This window comes from Trichosurus vulpecula, chromosome 4 (genome assembly GCF_011100635.1).
Source record: "Trichosurus vulpecula isolate mTriVul1 chromosome 4, mTriVul1.pri, whole genome shotgun sequence".
Lineage (NCBI taxonomy): Eukaryota > Metazoa > Chordata > Mammalia > Diprotodontia > Phalangeridae > Trichosurus > Trichosurus vulpecula.
This window is the reverse complement of record NC_050576.1, coordinates 28,325,934-28,343,306: the sequence shown is the minus strand read 5'-3', so window position 1 is coordinate 28,343,306 and position 17,373 is coordinate 28,325,934. Positions and strand designations below refer to the sequence as shown.

Sequence of the window (17,373 nt, the reverse complement as noted above, 5' to 3'; positions counted from 1 at the left end):
TATCCTGTGACATCGGGTTCACTGTAAAGCAACAACGTGAGCATTGCACCAACTTTTCCAAGTAACTTTCACTCATACTTTACCACAGAAAGATGTTGGCTCCAAGTTTTAACTATCCCCCCAAAAACTGTTTTAGAATTTTAATGCCTGCTAGAGCAGCGGTGGTGGCCACATACTGACTTAGAAAATCACAAATTAACATTATCTGTGTTGCCCTGTATTTTTATTTATGCTGTTACACATTTCCCAATTCCATTTTAATCTGGCTGGAGCCACGCTGGGGGGGAGTTTTGCTGGGGGGGGGGGGGGGGCTGGGGGTCTGACACCTCGTACCTATAAAATACATAGTCTAAGTGCACTATGCTGGCTTACACAGCCCCCAAAAGAAAGGCCGGCATGAAGCCGATAAGGACAACACGTGATCTCTGCAGGGTGTCTTACAAACACGTCAGACTGGACCACAGCGTTCATCAGCCTCTACAAGGTGCTGCTCCTCTGGGTCTCCCTTCAAATTAACTAGCGAATCATGAATGTCACTATTAAGACAAGCGGCCTGAGGTATCCAAGTACAGAAGTCAAATCTCTTCCTTCATCTGAGGGATCGTCCTGGCCCACAGGCCCACAGAGAGGCTGCAATGAGCAGTATGGGTGCGTCTCCACCCACGGGTTGGGTCGGTTCCCTGGCACCCTCCTACTCATTGGGTTAAGTTATTGAGCTTAAAATATGGCCAGAACAGGGTCCATTTTTATGGCTATTGATATACCAGCACCATATTTCTATAAGTAGAAAAGAAAATAATACCTTAATGACACCAATGAATTAACAAGAATCATTAAAAGGCTGAATATAGGAAGAGCTGAGGCCATACCTACAAGGAGCCTCACATCTTCCCACCTGGACTTGGCACTACCTGCAGCATGTTAGAGCTCCAAAGACAATCAGGGACAACCTTTCCCCCACCCCCTCACACGTAACATAATAGGCCTAATGCTTCCAAGACAGAGATTACCCACAAGTGATGAGCACATTTTTCAACCTTACCTGTAATGCTGTTGCTGGGGAGGAAGAGCCCATGTGATGGTCAAAGCATGCACCTTCCTGATAGGAACCACTAAATGAGAAGAGATTTTATATACGTGTATATATATATGTGTGTGTATATATACATATATATATACACATACATATATATACATACACACACACACACATATTATTCTAAAGACCTTGACTCTTTTTTAAAAATATGACTACATTATAAAAACGAACAAGTTTTGAAAGATTTACAGGCTTTGATCAATGAAATGAATGAGCCAGAAGACTGACTCAGTATACAAAGTGGGATATATAATTTTTGGACTTGGCCAATGTGGAAACCTGTTTGCCTGGACTAAGCATACTGTTACTAGGTTGGGTTGTTTGTTTTTTGTTGGGGGGTTTTTGGCGGGGAGGGAATAAATTCTTGTTAATAGAAAATAATAAAACGTAATTTTTAGAGTGTTGGGTTTATGGTGAGTAATATTTTATTGTTAAAACTAATTCATATATCATTCACAAAAGTTTTAGCTATAATTCAATTTGATCACATCACTGAAGCAATATTCCACTTGCCATTTTAGCAAAGCACAGTTTAATTTACTTTCATGGATCAGAAAAGTGGTGGTAATACAGAGAATGTGGTAACATGGAATTTGTCAAGTGAAGAAGTCAAGGAAAACAGGGATTAGTAGAAAAGGTTTTCATGGAAGAAACAACCAGTGACAGGGAAATGGCTAAGCTTTTAGTCTATAGGACCACTATAGAACTGTGATAAATGAAGAATACATTCCTAATCTTCCACTAAAGTCAACCTCCAGTGTTTCCTTGTTCCTTGGAGGCCGGTATAGGTTTTTAAAGGTTAGGCCCCAAAACAGGCTCAGGTGGGGCCTGCAGGAAGGTAGAAGGGAGGAGAGTAGAAGCCAGGGGACATTGGTCATCTAGCTAAGGATCAACAATGGAGGCTGACCACCAGGGGAGAAATTTTGTTGCCCAGAACCACTCAGGAAAACCATTTAAGTGACAGAAGAATACTGTTGGGTGCTAGTAGGGGGAAGATCTCCACCAATAACACCTGGAATGTTTTTGCAGGATGAACCATGTTGACCATATTAAGATACTAAGTGAGAAACACAGGAGAGTATTCATATACATATATACCATTGTAAAGACAAAAAAGGTGAGAAGAGCATTTTATTCCACACACAATAAATTCCAAAAGAGTCACAACATAAAAATTAAGTTCTCCACCATTATTGGAACGACATTTTGGTAGAGATGAAGGAGGAGGGAGGTATGTACCTTATTGAACATGACCTGGGGTTAGAGACAATAGATTCTAACTATATTTTGTGCTTAAATTTGTTTCCCAAACTATTAGCTCTGAGGGCTAATGAAGTAGATTAGATTAAAATAATAAAGTAAATTAAAACAGCATTCTGTAACAGAAAGTTGCTTTCTTCTGCTGTTTGTTTATGATTAGTCAAAACTAGGCAGTTCAATCTGTCTATAAAAGGATTTAATTTAAGGGATTTAAATGAATTTAAATACAACTTAAGTGTAGAGATCTGATACCCCCCCAAAAAAATTCCAAGAGACACAAATCTATAAGAGATATTCTCCAATAAGTAAATGACCAAAGGATATGAACTGATTTCAAGAAAAGAAATGCAAATAATGTTAAGTGAAAAGTGTTAAAATCGCTAATAATCTAAGAAATGCAAATGTCAAAAATTCTGAGGTGCCATCTCACTCCAAGCCAATTGGCAACAGTAAAAAAGAGAAAAACTTTCCATCCTGGTGGGCTGTGGGGGAGCAAAAAAACTCAGTGATGGTGGTTAGACCAGGGCTTCCCGGCCATTTTGGAAATCAATTTGTGTTTACACAAGAAGAGTGACAAAATTCTTCAAATGAATAAACCAGGAACAAGAGTGTTCATGCCCTTTGACACAGCAATCCCACAAATGTGTTTATATTGCAAGGAGATTACCGGCAGCAAAGGAAGACCTATCGTACAACAATATTCAGGGCAGTGCTATTTGGAAGAGCAAATGTTATACTGAGAGCAGGAACTGGAGTTTGGGGGGCCTTTTAAGCTATCTTTGTATTCTCCAGTACTTAGCATAGTGCCTGGCACATAGCAGGCCCTTAATAAATGCTTGACTTGCTTATTGATTTCAAAAGGTCAGAAGCAGTCTCCTCAATAGCTGAGGAATAGACAGTGGTGGTGCTGTGGACACAGAGGACTGAACCCGGAGTCCAAAAGACCTGAGTTCAAATCCAGCCTCAGAAATTCACTAGTATACGTGTATGATCCCGAGCAAGTCACTTAACTGCTTGCCTCAGTTTCCTCACCTGTAAAGTGGAGATAATAGCAGCACCTACTTCCCCGGTTGGGATGAGGGGGGTCAAATGAGGTAATAAAGTTCTTGGCAAACTTCAAAAGGCCATATAAATATTATTATATTAGAGCTAAACAAATTGCTTTATACATGTAGTGAGAAATGTGAACAGGAAGAATTCAGAGAAACATAAAAAAACCTGTCTGAGCTGATACGGTGGGAAAACAGAAAACGGAACAATATGCGTAATAACCACAATGATATAAACTAGAACTTTATAAAGAAAGATTCAAACAAAAAGTCGATGGGCAATGATACTAGAAATCATAGCACACACGTCCTTGCTTCTGATGCCCAAAGGGGCTGGCCATGAAGGAAAGAATCGTTCTGTCTAAAACACCCTGGGGAGATGTACAATGGACAGAAGAACTCCACTTCTTGTTGTTTTCAGGGAGACTTGTGACTTTGGGGGCTTTATCTGAGACTTTATCACATTAACAAGAATGGAAAGGAATTATAGTAATACAAATGAATTTCCTGTTCATTAGGACTTTTTTGCCATGCAGATCTTTAAGCTTATCTGTTCTTAAAAAACAGTAACCATGCAGACCATTGCAGATTATGTGTGGGTGGCAGGCAGCTTCCAAGTAAAGGTGTGGCGCCAATGACAGATGTCCAAACAGACCCTGGAGAAAGGACAGAAAGGGGAAAGAGAGGCCAGACAAAGACCTCGTGGCCTGGTTCAGCAAGAGGAAAATATGAGGAAAGTGAGAAGGTATGTGCTAACAGGAAAACAGCGAAGCATCTAAGCAAGGTAACTAAAAAAATATTTCTTTTCCTTCCATGTTTATCCTTGATAAACTTTGTTTCAACACACCAGACAAAGCCTAGAGTCACAAATCTCACTGGAAATAGCTAAAGAGAAAGGCAGACACAGACAGAGGAGGAGTATACTTCTCAAGAGCTACCCGAGGCCCCCCTTCCACCCCCTTCCACAACCCCCCCACCCCGGCCCCCGCCCCAGCAGCAGAACTCTAGAGCTGATCATCCAGATAGCCAGGGGCAGGCTCCCTCTAGTTAGTGCTGGGTTCTAATGCCATGCAATTCTTATTTCCATAAAAGAACTTATAAAAGTTTGAAAGAAGATGCTAAAGGAATTTCACAAACCTCTGTACAGTTTGTTAAATGCTGGCGTGTCAAATGGATCCGTTAAATGGCCAAAATTTGGTTTAGGCAACCCACTGAAAAGAAAAACAAATCTCTTTGAGTTAGTGGCAAAGTCTTTCTAAAGCAAAGGTTCGTAACCTATTTTGTGTCCTGGACCCCCTTGGGCAGTTGGTCTCATGAAGCTCATGGAATCCTCAGAATCACATTTTTTAATGCCTTAAGTAAAATACATAGGATCACAGAGAAAAAAATAATTATATTAAAATACACTTATCAAAATGTTTAATTTTTTTTAAAATTCACATTCCCCAGGTTAAGAAGACCTGTTCTACACAATTATTTCCCAGCAGGTCCATTTGATCCCTACAGATGTGAAAAGAATTTGTCGTGAGCTCTCATCTACCCAGAATTCTAATAACTCCCAGGTAAGTCTCATCACCTGACCGCAAGACCCGTACCTCCCACTATTTTAAAATTAAGAAAGCAACGAAGCTCACAATGGATGTTATTTCATCTGATGGCCACTGATCGTGCTGCACTTGCAGGCCAACAAAGAGCTTATCCCCACATGACAGACACTGAAACTGAGCCTCCAAGTGAAGTGATTTGCCCAGGTTTACAGAGCTGGTAAGTTTTGGAGTCAAGGTGAGCTAGAGTCCAAGCCAACACTGCACAACTTCCCCATCTCCTTCCATCCACTCTGTACTCTCTTCCTAGACTAAGTAACCTATAGGGAGAGAGAAGGCTATTGTCCACTGTACTTCCCTCCTCTGGGCCTGCATTTCCTTGTCTGTCCAAAAGAGGGAGGGGGTTTGACTAAATGACGCCCCCAAAATGGTGTGGGGGAGACAAGGAACTGAAGTAATTAGGAAGAACCTCTAGAAGGTGGCCCTTGGACTGAACTCTGAATGGAGGCAGGGCTTGTGAGACGCAGAGGCGGAGGGAATCACAGCTCACAATCTGTGGTTCCAACAAACATTTTTGTATCTATCCTCCAAGCAAGGCTCCGCGCTGCATAGATTGGGCACAGTCACTGCCCTCCAGCGGATTGTTCTAATACATATCCTGACAACCTCAGCTTCCTCATCTACAAAATGGAAGTAACAAGAGCACGGCATTCAAAGAGGTGAGCATCAATGAGATGTTGGTAAAGGGCCATAAACCGGAGCCGCGAGCAGCACCAGCATCACCGTCACTCACGGACACGAGCGCCGGCCGGGCCCTTCTCCCCACAGGCTGCAAGGAACAAGCAGACAGACGCTGCCTGAATGAATGAGAAACCTCCGAGCATCACCGTGAAGCCCAGCCCAGGCGGCTCAGGAGAGGCCCACAGCGGCCACTCTGGTCAGTGCGCAGGCCTGCCCCGGCTGGGCCCCACGAGGGCTGTACGGAGCCTGGATGGGGCCGAACGGGGAACACCAAGCTATCCCTTCTCTTTACATCAACAAATTACACCAATCTAAGTCTGCCGTGTATTTTGTCTCATCCTCAAATCCAAACGGACTACTTTACACACACACAATGAGTCTTCAATAACTCCTACTTAAAAATCAAAATCTTTAGTGGCTAAGCCAGATTGGACTAACTTGACCTCACCTGGGGATGCCTGTATGTATGATATATATATATATATACACCAATGGGGATGGGGGTGGGGGTGGGGGTGGGGGAACCTATGGCCTCCAGTCCACAACTGGCCCTCGAGGTCCTCAAGTGCAGCCCTTTGAATGATTCCAAACTTCACAGAACAAATTCCCTTAATAAAAGGATTTGTTCTGTAAAACTTGGACTCAGTCAAAAGGCCACACCTAAGGATTCTAGACCCAAGTCTAGAATTTCTAGACTAACCCAATATCAGATAAGAATCCTCACTATAACAGACTGGTTATCTGAATGGTTATCCGATCTCTACTTAGAGATGTCGCAGGAGGGGGAGCCCACCACCTCTGGAGGTAGCCATCCCACTCTCACCATTGGGAAGTTCCTTCCTAACATCCAACCTAAATTCACTTACCTCTTTGCCCCTCAATAAAAATGATTTGTTCTATAACTTGGACTCAAAGGGTCACACTTGAGGACCTAGAGGGCCACATGTGACCTTGAGGCTGCAGATTCCCTACCCCCGGACTAGACCATTTGGTCATTTGCTCACTACTCAATACACAACTCTGTACACTCGCTACGGTTTAGCGGCCAGGCCAAGACAAACACCTCCCCCAGCCAAACAATCTCGATGTGTGCAGAAATTCTTTTCCAACAAAAGAAAGAACTCTAACACTCTGGTGGCTCTGGGTGCTCCTTCCAACAGTACAGCTGCTACAACCCATCCTGGGCACCTCGTGGCCTTGTTCTCCCACCCCAGTATGCAAGGGGCCTTCCTCAATGCTCTCAAAGTTGTACGGCTATCAGGAGAGCAGGCAGGCCGTTTCTCAGTTACTCCTGAACAGACGTGAACTCTTCAAAAACAAGACAAGATCTTTTCATGAGCAATCAGTAATGACTCCCAATTTGTAAATATCCCTCCATAACTCCGACCCCTGGAAAAAGTCCTGGCCTAAGAGTAAGAACCTGGGCAATCCATCTTACTTCTGGCTTCCTCATAAAAAATGAGGGAGGAGGGGTGGGACTAGATGACTTTTCAGTTCTAAATATGAAAAGAATCTCTTACTTGTTTGGGATGCTGGAGAAGATTTCAGTCACCCACTTTTCCAAAGTATCAAGTGTTTCTGCAATGAAGGAAAGAGACTTGAAATACAATGTATTTACTCAAGGCAACAGTCAGCTTCTAATCGTTGAACAGAAAGACGTCTGGATCTGGAGGCAGACCCCTCGGGCTTAAATCTCAGCTGTGCTAACAACCGGCTACGGGACCCTGATCCATGCACAGCCTCTCTAGGCCTGAGCTTTCTCCTCCAAGTGGCTACAGATGGAATAAGGCGGTGGGAGAGGGACACCAATAAGGTGCCAACCTAGCTTTACCTCCCAAGGTCCTATCAGACTCACATTTGAGATGGGCTTGAAAAATGAGCCTGCTGACTCTGGCAGGGCTGGCCCAGCCAAATAAACTAGAAAACCCTGCTCCAAAAATTCTGGATTGACTGAATGAAGACCAAGGGAAAATAAACTCTGACAGAAAAAATGCTTCATTTTTCTTCCAAGAGAGTTTCAGAGAGAAGAAATGCCCGCATCCTAAGAGGTGGCTAACTTTATACCAAAGAGCCTTAATGGCCAAGAGGAAACCTACGCATGGCAATCCCAGCAGAAAGAGAGGGGAAAGGGGACTAGGGGCTCAGAAGGGAAGGTGCTCTTTCCAATAGCTGGGAGCCCCGGCACTCGCCGTAGAAGAGCCACGACCTCTCCGGATTTGAGTTTCCTCATCTGTAAAATAAGGGAGTTAAGACCTGATGATCTCTATTTAAGATTCATGCTAGCTCTAGAATCCCATGGTTCTAGATCCTTGGTCTATCGAAGCCACTCCCAAACAGAAAGGTGTCCCTGCCTGACTCTTTCTTTTCCTCTTAAATGGCTCGGCACAGAAAGACTCCATTTGCTCCACATTAATTCATGCTCTTCAAAGCACATTCATGCCGTCTGTGATTTACCTCATACATGTCTAGTTAGCAGTTCCAGGGCAGGAGAGCTAGCCGCCCCCTACCCACCTTGGAGACAAGAGATAGGGTGGGAGCCACAGCAGCAGCTTCCCTTCACTAGCACTTGGTCAAAACTTTCTAACTGCACACAGGAACATTAAGCTGAGGCTGAGAGAGGCAACACCAGGGCCAAGTGGCAGTATGTGCTGGAGCTTGGACTGGGCAAGGCCAGGGTACAACAAAGCCATCGATCAGGGTCGAGAGACCAAAATCATAACATCTGGGACTGATACAGGGTGAATATTTGGGAAGGGCATGGGACAAAGATACAGCTCATGAGGAAGAGTCTGCTACTCTGAGGGAAGAGTGGATTCTAACCGCGTTTATTTTGCCAGCTCTTTCTCCCCAACGGAGGCCACACAGCCTCAGTAAAGGGCTGGGCTCAGGTTAATGCAGGTGTCCAGGGTGGGGTGGGGGGGCACTGGAGGGCAACGGGGCAAAGAACATTTTCCCTATTTCACCAAATCCAGTGTAACAGGAGACACAGACAAGTCTACACCCAATGCAGGGAGGCAGACAGACTGATCCTGTGAACTTTTTCTTAGTGCTGGCCCTCAGGTGATGCTCATAAAACTGCTTCCAGAATCAGTCGAGGGTTCCAACCTTCCCCCACCCACCTATAGCTCCTCCTGAAGCGAGGCATACCCAGCCCTACCATAAAACAGCAGAGTAGACATCCCACCTTTTGATTGTACCACTAAGGTCATGTAATGTGCAGAGTAATAGTGCAGCCAAAAGTCTCGAAGTCTAGCATGGGTGTCAATGTTGTTTCTTTTCGGCTCATGTTTGAGGGTCTCCGCGTTTCCTAGGAAAGATGAAAGCATGAGTACAGCAATAACAGACAGCAGAGACACTGTCTAACACCGACCTGATATGTTCCCATTCTTCATGAACCCAAAGAGATAGCATATTTAAATCACTGCGCTGCATGGCACCAGTGTGATAAAGAAACTGAGAAACCAAACATTCAGAGCCATTTATTACTGTCAGCAGCATAACCAGGACCCTGCACCGCATTGTTTTCTTTTACCACATGGCAAACTCACTTTCAAACAGGCTGACTCTGATCTCAATTAAGTACCAACAGATACATCTAAAACCCAGACAGAGCTGCAGCCCAGTCAGGAGCCTGGCCTGGAGGCAACAAAAGGCTTCTCATGGCATTGTACCACAAGCAGAACTGGAAGGGCTCTTTGTCTTTCAATAACTAAACCCCCTGGAATGAGACAGACCCACCCCCAGTCCAGGCCACTAGATGTTCTACAGGGAAGACTTCCTTCCCATAGGCCCTCTCTAAGGTGCCTTTAGGTGACCCGGAATTCTCCAAGGCTCTGCCAGCACAGTTAGTTCTGACAGTTCCCGAAACCAGCAGGAAAAGTTCCACAGAGGGGATAGTAAAGGGTTAGCCTGGACTCAGCGAGGTCCCGGCAGTACATGCTTTATAAAAAAAACAATTAACCCCATGCTTCCTCCTACTGCCTTACTTCTCAGGTCATATCTGTCTTGACAAACAAGACAAACAACTTTCAACTAAATGTGCCTAGTGGGGGGTTTGTGTTTGGCTGTATGTTTGTTTTTAATATCTCACCACAAGGGCGGGTCACTCCTTTGTAAGAAGTACTACAATCTGACATGACAGCACTTCCTTTAAGCACTCAGACCAAGAGCACCGACAGCAGGCTAAAAAGGGCAGTATCCAGCCCCCCCACACCACCCCGCCATCCCTAGGGCACAAGCTGTAGAGCACATAAAGGTGACCCCAGAAAACAGGCTACTTCTGGAATCAATAAAAGGTACTGCTGTTTACCAACGGGACAAAGAAAAGTCCCTGGAATTATCCCTCACATATCTGAAACAAATTTTCTCTTAATGTTTAAAACAAACCACGAAGCCAATCTATCAAAAACATTCTTAGAAAAAAATAGTCAATGTCTTTTCAATGGAAATACCTAACAAGCTCCAGGGCCTAGGCCCTTAATGAATGCTTGTTTAGCTGCTATCTAAAACCCTTTTCCCAGAAGAGTTAAGAAAAATCACTGGAAGGTACCCCTGTTTAGTCCACCACTCCATAGACCTTCGCTAAGCACCGGGCACTCACTGTGTGCCTGAGGTGTTGTGGCTACAAAGTCAAAAAAGACAACACTGTCCTTAACAGGAAACGACGGTGACAACACAGTCAAGAAAGCAAACAACAACCACGCTGACACGGTGGCCGAGCAGGTCCTTTGATAGGAAGCCCTCCACCGGGCGAGCTCAGGCAGAACAAAAGCTGGACCCACGCAGCCTCCCTCTAACCCCTCTCAAGTCATCAGTGTTTCCAAGCAGGGACTGAGCGCTGTACTAAGAAGCTCACTCCGGAGCTTGCCACTAAGAGCAAACTGTCTTGAGGTAAAGCCAGGGCATGTGGTGGCCTGTTGTTTCAACAGCTTTCCTACTAGCAGGCTCAATCTTCACAAGAAGATCTGAATCAAAACAAGTCACAACTCACCCCAAAAGAATTTCCCCATAGGATGCCCAGGTCTGGCAAGGCTTCCAAACAGCATTTCCTTTCTGTTTGCATCTGAAGGTCTTGCAAGCTGATATTCTGTCAATTATAAAGAAGTATGAGTTAATACGAGAATACAGCCAGGGAGCCTTCCCAGGAGCTCATTACACTACATGTAATCTCCACAGAAGCACCTCTTAGCATCTGGAAAATCACACTTACAGAAGGGATCAAGCAGAGAACGACTTCATTCCACGTACCCTATGTCTTGGTCAGTACAAGCACACCCCTCGTTAGATGACGGTGCCCTTTGGCAATCAGGACACCCAGAAGTGACTAGGGAGCTAGCGGAGGGTCTTTCTTCTCCCTGCTGTGAAATCCACCAGCCCCTGTCTCTTCCTCCACAGTACTGAGCCCAGTACCAGACACAGGTTCCATGCTCAAATGGAATGACACTTCCTTTCGAAGGCACCATAAGGGAATATGGTTTATTTTTCATACCCTTTAAACACTCAAGTTTTTTTTAAGGTACTTTCAATAGTGAGCATTCTAGAATGTACTGCATCCTTTCCTGACCCAGAATACTCAGTATAATTTAAACTAAACCAAGAACATGGTACAGTGGAAAGAACACTGGCTTTGGAGTCAGATGAACTAGGTTCAAACCCCACTCCCGGACAGCCTCCCATCTGTAAAATGAAGGGACTGGACTAGCTGGCCTCAAAGAATCCTCCAGCTCTGAATCCATAAGCTCGTTATCCTCTGTGCAGGAGCTACTGATCAATGAAGATACAAACCCACTGAAGGCTTACTCTTACAACCACAGCACAAAGAATCCCAGACATTGGTGAACCAAGATGCTTAGGCATGTCTGAGACCTTGGAGGAGGGATTTTTCATACAGAAAAGTTCACCAATGTGAAAGAATGGCAAAGCCAACCTTGCAGAACACTCAGAGGGAACTGAGGTAGCTGCAGACATCTGAGGGGTGGGTGTGTTTTGTGTATGCCTACACAGCTCAGCTCACAGTTCTTTGCTTTCACCTAGTGTTTGTCAAAGATGAAATCACACAGAAGCAAACGTGAAATTTGTGTTATGCTCAAAGTGCTCCCTAATATACCCATTACATTGGAACAAATTTGTGTTTTCAAAACAAACATGACAGTAGAACGGACTGTTCTCCTTGACTAATGGAAGTGAGCTGGTTCCCACGTTTGAGCAACAAAAATATCCCTGATTCACAAGCGCACAATTGTCATTTTGCAAGTACGCCATCAAAATTTTAAGGTGGGGATTGTTTCTTGCTCTAACAGAGAAATAAATATTAATAGTTTATAATATACTAAATAATACTGCTCATATTGTGTGGCCCGCACTGTGTCATCCGTAAAAACAATGAGCTTATGTTTTAGGGAAATAGTGAGAGGTGCCAGTAACAGCAGCCAGCCTTTCTACAGAGCTTTACGGACACCATCTCACCTGGTCCTCAAAACCACCCTGTGAAGTAGGAGGTAAAGGAGGCCCCGAGGGCAACGGTGCCTTTATCGAGATCCCACCATTAGTGAGAACCAGAGGCAGAATCTGACTCCAAATCCAGGAAGCTCTGCCACTTGGCCACGCTGCCTCCGAAGTAAGTGAAATCCAAAGTGCCCTGAGGAGTGCATCAAGGCATCAGGGCCCAATGATAGAAAGGCAAAACGGAATGTCACACACTGCTCTAGACTGCTTTTCACAAAAAGGAAAATGTGAATTCCTCTGTCAATATGAAGGGGACTCTCCCTCTGTGGAGCATCCATCTCAGAGCCTGCTAATTCAGTAACAGGGATTCAAGCAGCACCATCGCATTTAAGAAGGCACAGTACTAAGCTGCCTCATTGTGCCAGAAAACACAGGGATGTGGAAAAGGCCTAGACCTGGGACTACATGGGTAGAGGGTCCCTCTCCCAATGCCGGAGACACTGAAGGGTTATATGGCACTCCTGTGCGTGTCAAAGGCAGGGCTTGAACTCAGATCTGCCTGACTCCAAGGTCAGCCACTACACTATGCTTACTCTCAGATATAAGGCCCAGTGAAAATGAAGGCTGGGTATCCCAGGTATCTGATTCTCAGAATCCATTTTTTTGAAGGGACAATCTATGTATCACTTACCACTATCAACAGCCTCCACTTCACGGTCGATGGCATCTCTAATCATCAGGGGATGAATGAAGAACTGCGCCCACCTGGGAAAATGAACAATAATTGGTTTTGCATACTACACACCTTTGGGGCAGCTAGGTGGTACAGTGGATACAGCACTGGCTCTGGAGTCAGGAGGACCTAAGTTCAAATCTGACTTCAGAAACTTACTAGTTATATGACCCTGGGCAAGTCACTTAACCCTGACTTCCTCAGGGAAAAAAAAAAGTTTTGTTGCTTATCAGCGTTTACCAACCAGGTATAACTCCAACATGCCTAGAAAGTGAGACAGGACCTGGCATGGAAACTCTCTGCCAAAGCACATCAATACTTGCTCTGCAACTTCCATCCTTAGAGAACTGTCTGAATGATGAGAGGATCAGGGATTTGCTATGGGCCACACAGCCAATATTGGGCAGACCCAGGACGAGAGCCCAGGTTTTCCTGACTCCAATGACACTAAGCCACACTGCCTTTCATATGCCCAGATTGACCTAAATAAATAAGGCTTTAGACTCTCACTTTAATCTCAAGATTATAAAATGCTTTATAACCTCGAGGTTATAAAATGCTTTATAACTATTCTAACATTAATCTGAGATCAATAACTTGTTACACTAAGGCAGTTAAATTGCTTAACAAATCTCAGAGAAAAGTAGTTTTCAGATTGTAAGAAGATCAAGAAATATAATAAGCCAGGTAGTGATATATTTTTGCTGAAAAAATCCTTATCAATTTTTTATTTCACGTTACATTTAAAGATGAACATGAGTTCAAGTACTTGCATGCTGGTAGATCTGTTAGACTTTGTCCAACTGTTAAAAGAGGGAAATTCTCAACTATGCCATACTGCCCCCTCAACTAAACTTATTTTTTTTTTAAGCTGTAGGTAAGAGTGAGTCAGTTTCATACATAATCCTCTTTCTATTCTTTTTTATATATTAAAATGTATGTGCCAAATTCATAATAAAAGAAAATTTTAAAAGAGATACCAATATAAAAAACAGGAATCCAAAAAAATTCCACGAAAGAGTCCTCTTCCTTCTCCTTCTCCTCTTCCTAGTGAGCCCTAGGCTGATCTCTTGCAGTATCTGTACTATGACTGCCACACCACTACTGTACTTGTAATACTATTGATAAGATCATCACTGAGCCTTTTATTTCAGGGATCAGGTAACTTGCAGATGGTAAGCCTTGACAAAGACCTCTCTAGCAACACCATTCTTCTGATAAGTTCTGGCGGAAGTATTCTGGAGTGAGGAGGTGAGGTGTCTTCTGGTCACTCAAAGGCATACTAAGAACAAAAACGTCTGCACCATGAGTGAATTTAACAATTTCAAACCCAGGAAGCAAGAGCTTCTTAGTGACTTCTGGAGGCAACAGAAGGTGACCAGGATTTCATAATAGGCCAAGTCAATCATATGAACTACACCAAGAAAAACAAACTACAGATGAATTCTCTTTCAAAGAAATATTTCATATGCCACTAAAACAGGAAAGATCCTTAAGAGGTTACTTGGTCATTCCTGACTTTCGGCACAAAGAGCCAGGGGAACTCTGTGTGACCAATAGCCAGCCATCCAGAAGGGCTATCTTATTTGAATACCGAAAAAGCAGCATCTCTTCCCTGTATATGCTGCTTCATATACCTTAATTTGGTCAAACTTATATCAATGCATTATATTGTACTTGCATCTTCCACCAAAAAAAAAAAAAAAAAACTTTCCTAAGTGCAGAACACATTTGGAGCTTAAAAATCTCTTCTCAGACAATCACAAAATTGGGAGTGTTGAAAAGGACCTCGGGCAGCTTCTAGTCCAACTCACACGAGAATCCCCAACTAGATAATGACCCAGCATTGGGCTGAAGGAGGCAGGAGGGAGAAGCCAACCACCCTTCAAGGCAAGTCATTACATATGCCTTCTTGCTTAACAATCTCAACACAATCTGTTTTTCTAGTGAGACGATCTGCTTTTACAACAAGGGAGTCTGTTTCTGTCACTTTGCTCTCTTCCTGTTCCAAAGGGATTTAGTAAATGATCTGGAGATTATTTGACACAAATTTAGTACCTTACAACCTCAAAGGAACGAATGAGACAATGGATGTTTTTATAAAACGCCAGCTCTCATTACAGAAAGGAACCCATCGAGGCGCCCTCTCAGCCGTGGCGGTGTTTGCTCATTCCTTCTGCCTTCATATGCAGGGATTCACTCTGCTGGTTTGAATTAGTTACCTATCAAGTGCCTCCTTGAAGTACTTCCTCTGGACATCAAACTGGAAGACTGTGCGCTCACAGTCTGTGGAAGCGTTGTCACTCCCCCCATGCTTCTTCAGGAAAGCATCAAAGCCATTCTCATCCGGATACTTCAGGCTGCCCATGAAAACCACTGGGAAAAGAAACAAAACTAGATTTTCAAAGGGTGCCACCAAGAGTACTAACATAAGCCGAGAAGTCAAGAGACCCAGAGTAAGATAATTTTCAGCTTAAAAAGGTTTACACAAAGCACATGTCCCTTTCACCTCTCATTATCTGAGCATCTAGAGGGCAAATCACTGTTGTCTTCCATGAATTCCCAGTTATCAGGACCCAAATGTTCATGATAGTCTTTGCAAATTAAATACTTGATACTTCTCCTTACTTGGCATTTTTCTACCCAAGTTAAGTCTGAATTTAAAGTGAATTTATAAAATGGATTTGTGGTCTCATCACACTAAGTAACTGCTGGTTGAGAAACTTTCTCTACCAATGCAAATCAGGAGCTTCTGTGCAATTTATAATTTAAGAGAGCTGCCTAACATTAGACATTTAAAAATTAGACTTGGGCATCTTAGAACAAAATCTCTTACTGTGCTCCAAAAAGTGTGCCAGCCCAGGGAGGTCATCAGGATCAGCAAAACTTCCAACTCCAACGCAAAGCGCAGCCGCAGACTAGAGTGAGAAGGATACATGCCAACAGTGAGTTTTCTTTAGGGAATACCAGCAGCATGTCATCTTAAGGACACATTTGCAAGTGGCCTTTCCAACAAAAGGCCACAGTTGTTTCCCTGAGTATCAGGAGGAGCAGCAAAGTGAAACTCACCAGAATTGTGTCAGTTTCACCCTGCTGCTCCTCCTCTTGACTTACTGGCCATTTCTGAACAGGTGCCGACCTATGGAAAGAAGCAGAAACAGACAGAAAAGGAAAGGAGGCGGACTGGCCAGCCCACCCATTGACCATTTAGTGTCAGCACCAGAGCTCTGGCCCTCTTATAGAGACCAGAGCTGAATGCAAAGGCAGCATTCTTAGTTCTAACCAATTACTGGCTCATTTATCCTCACTCAGCCAAAGGAGAGACGGGGCCCTTTCAAGGAGGGAGTCAGGAAGATTTTTTTCTTTTTAAACAAAAAGAGGGAAGCTTTTTAAACTGGAAATAACTGAGTCAATGACAAAACAAATGGCTTTGTTTGAAGCTTAGTTTGTTAAATAAAAAGTGTCTTCCCCATTTTAAGGAAGCTTATGAATTCGTAACTTATTGTTTATGTCTTTAAATAAAATGTTTTACATGTCACTATTTCTCCCAACATTTCAGGGAATTCAGGAAATAATTAGAAATTAAAACGGTTGTCAGCCATCCAAAATGAGTTTTGAACTCTTTCTTTTCTACCAACAGTAAGTTGCTGGGTTACACTTCTATGTCAACTTAGGATACATGTAAAGAGATGGGAAAAGTGCTAAAAATACAATCTCCAAAGCCAGAAAATGAAATTGTTGAGGCAGCATGCCCAAGATTTTATAACAGAACACATCTGATTGAACCCATCTATCCTCCAGTTACTCATTAAATGGGATGATTATCTTGTAAAGAAAGCTTTCTAAAACAAGAAAAACCTTAAGGGATTGCTAATGTGGTGAAAGAAAGCAAAAGGGCTACATGTAGAAAAATCAAACAGACTCATTCAATGCCAAAAAGGGCATTTGGCAAACTCAAGCTCATGATATAACTTGGCTAAATAACAAAGGAAACATCCTCTTATATGGCATATCTTTGAGCCAAGCCTGACCTGTTCTATACAATAAAATGGCTGCCTCATTGGCATTCCACCCCAAGCACCCCACAAAGCATTCTTGTTAGAAGCAAAGGAACTTCTGAAAAAGGTGTTCTAAACCACAGGCTGTTAGACAGCATATACAGGCTCCCAAATGCTGAGAATCTTGCTTGAGAATTTCTAGTCAGACTGGATTAATGAAGCCTTAAGTCACATATACAACACTTAAATTTCAATCTTGTTTACATAACAGAAGTTCATAGTTGGGGAAGATATCTCCCTTCCAGAAGGTACAGAGATAAAGGAAAGATGGGTTCATAAAATTAATGAACTTGACAATCACAATTACATGAAAAATATTCCAAAAAGCAGCAAAATTACTTTCTTCCCATTTCCTTACCGGTTAATGTTTATATTTACCTTGAACAATACTCACAATGGCAATCAGATTTAACAGTCAGGTGCTTAAGTCTCTAAACAACTACAA

At 43.3% G+C, this 17,373-nt stretch overlaps 1 protein-coding gene across 2 annotated transcripts in view; it reads right to left on the bottom strand.

Annotated features, from left to right (window-relative positions):
* NRDC (nardilysin convertase) overlaps positions 1 to 17,373 on the bottom strand; it is a 75,018-nt gene that overhangs the window by 35,653 nt on the left and 21,992 nt on the right. The window contains exons 3-11 of one of the 2 annotated variants that reach the window (XM_036755055.1): positions 15,940 to 16,053; positions 15,707 to 15,788; positions 15,093 to 15,246; positions 12,829 to 12,902; positions 10,684 to 10,779; positions 8,878 to 9,000; positions 7,214 to 7,271; positions 4,546 to 4,619; positions 1,043 to 1,112 (exon numbers count right to left, since the gene is read on the bottom strand). In XM_036755055.1, the coding sequence (XP_036610950.1) occupies positions 1,043 to 1,112; positions 4,546 to 4,619; positions 7,214 to 7,271; positions 8,878 to 9,000; positions 10,684 to 10,779; positions 12,829 to 12,902; positions 15,093 to 15,246; positions 15,707 to 15,788; positions 15,940 to 16,053 (845 nt within the window). The remainder of the gene's footprint in view (positions 1 to 1,042; positions 1,113 to 4,545; positions 4,620 to 7,213; positions 7,272 to 8,877; positions 9,001 to 10,683; positions 10,780 to 12,828; positions 12,903 to 15,092; positions 15,247 to 15,706; positions 15,789 to 15,939; positions 16,054 to 17,373) is intronic. The other variant, XM_036755056.1, reaches the window with a different exon arrangement.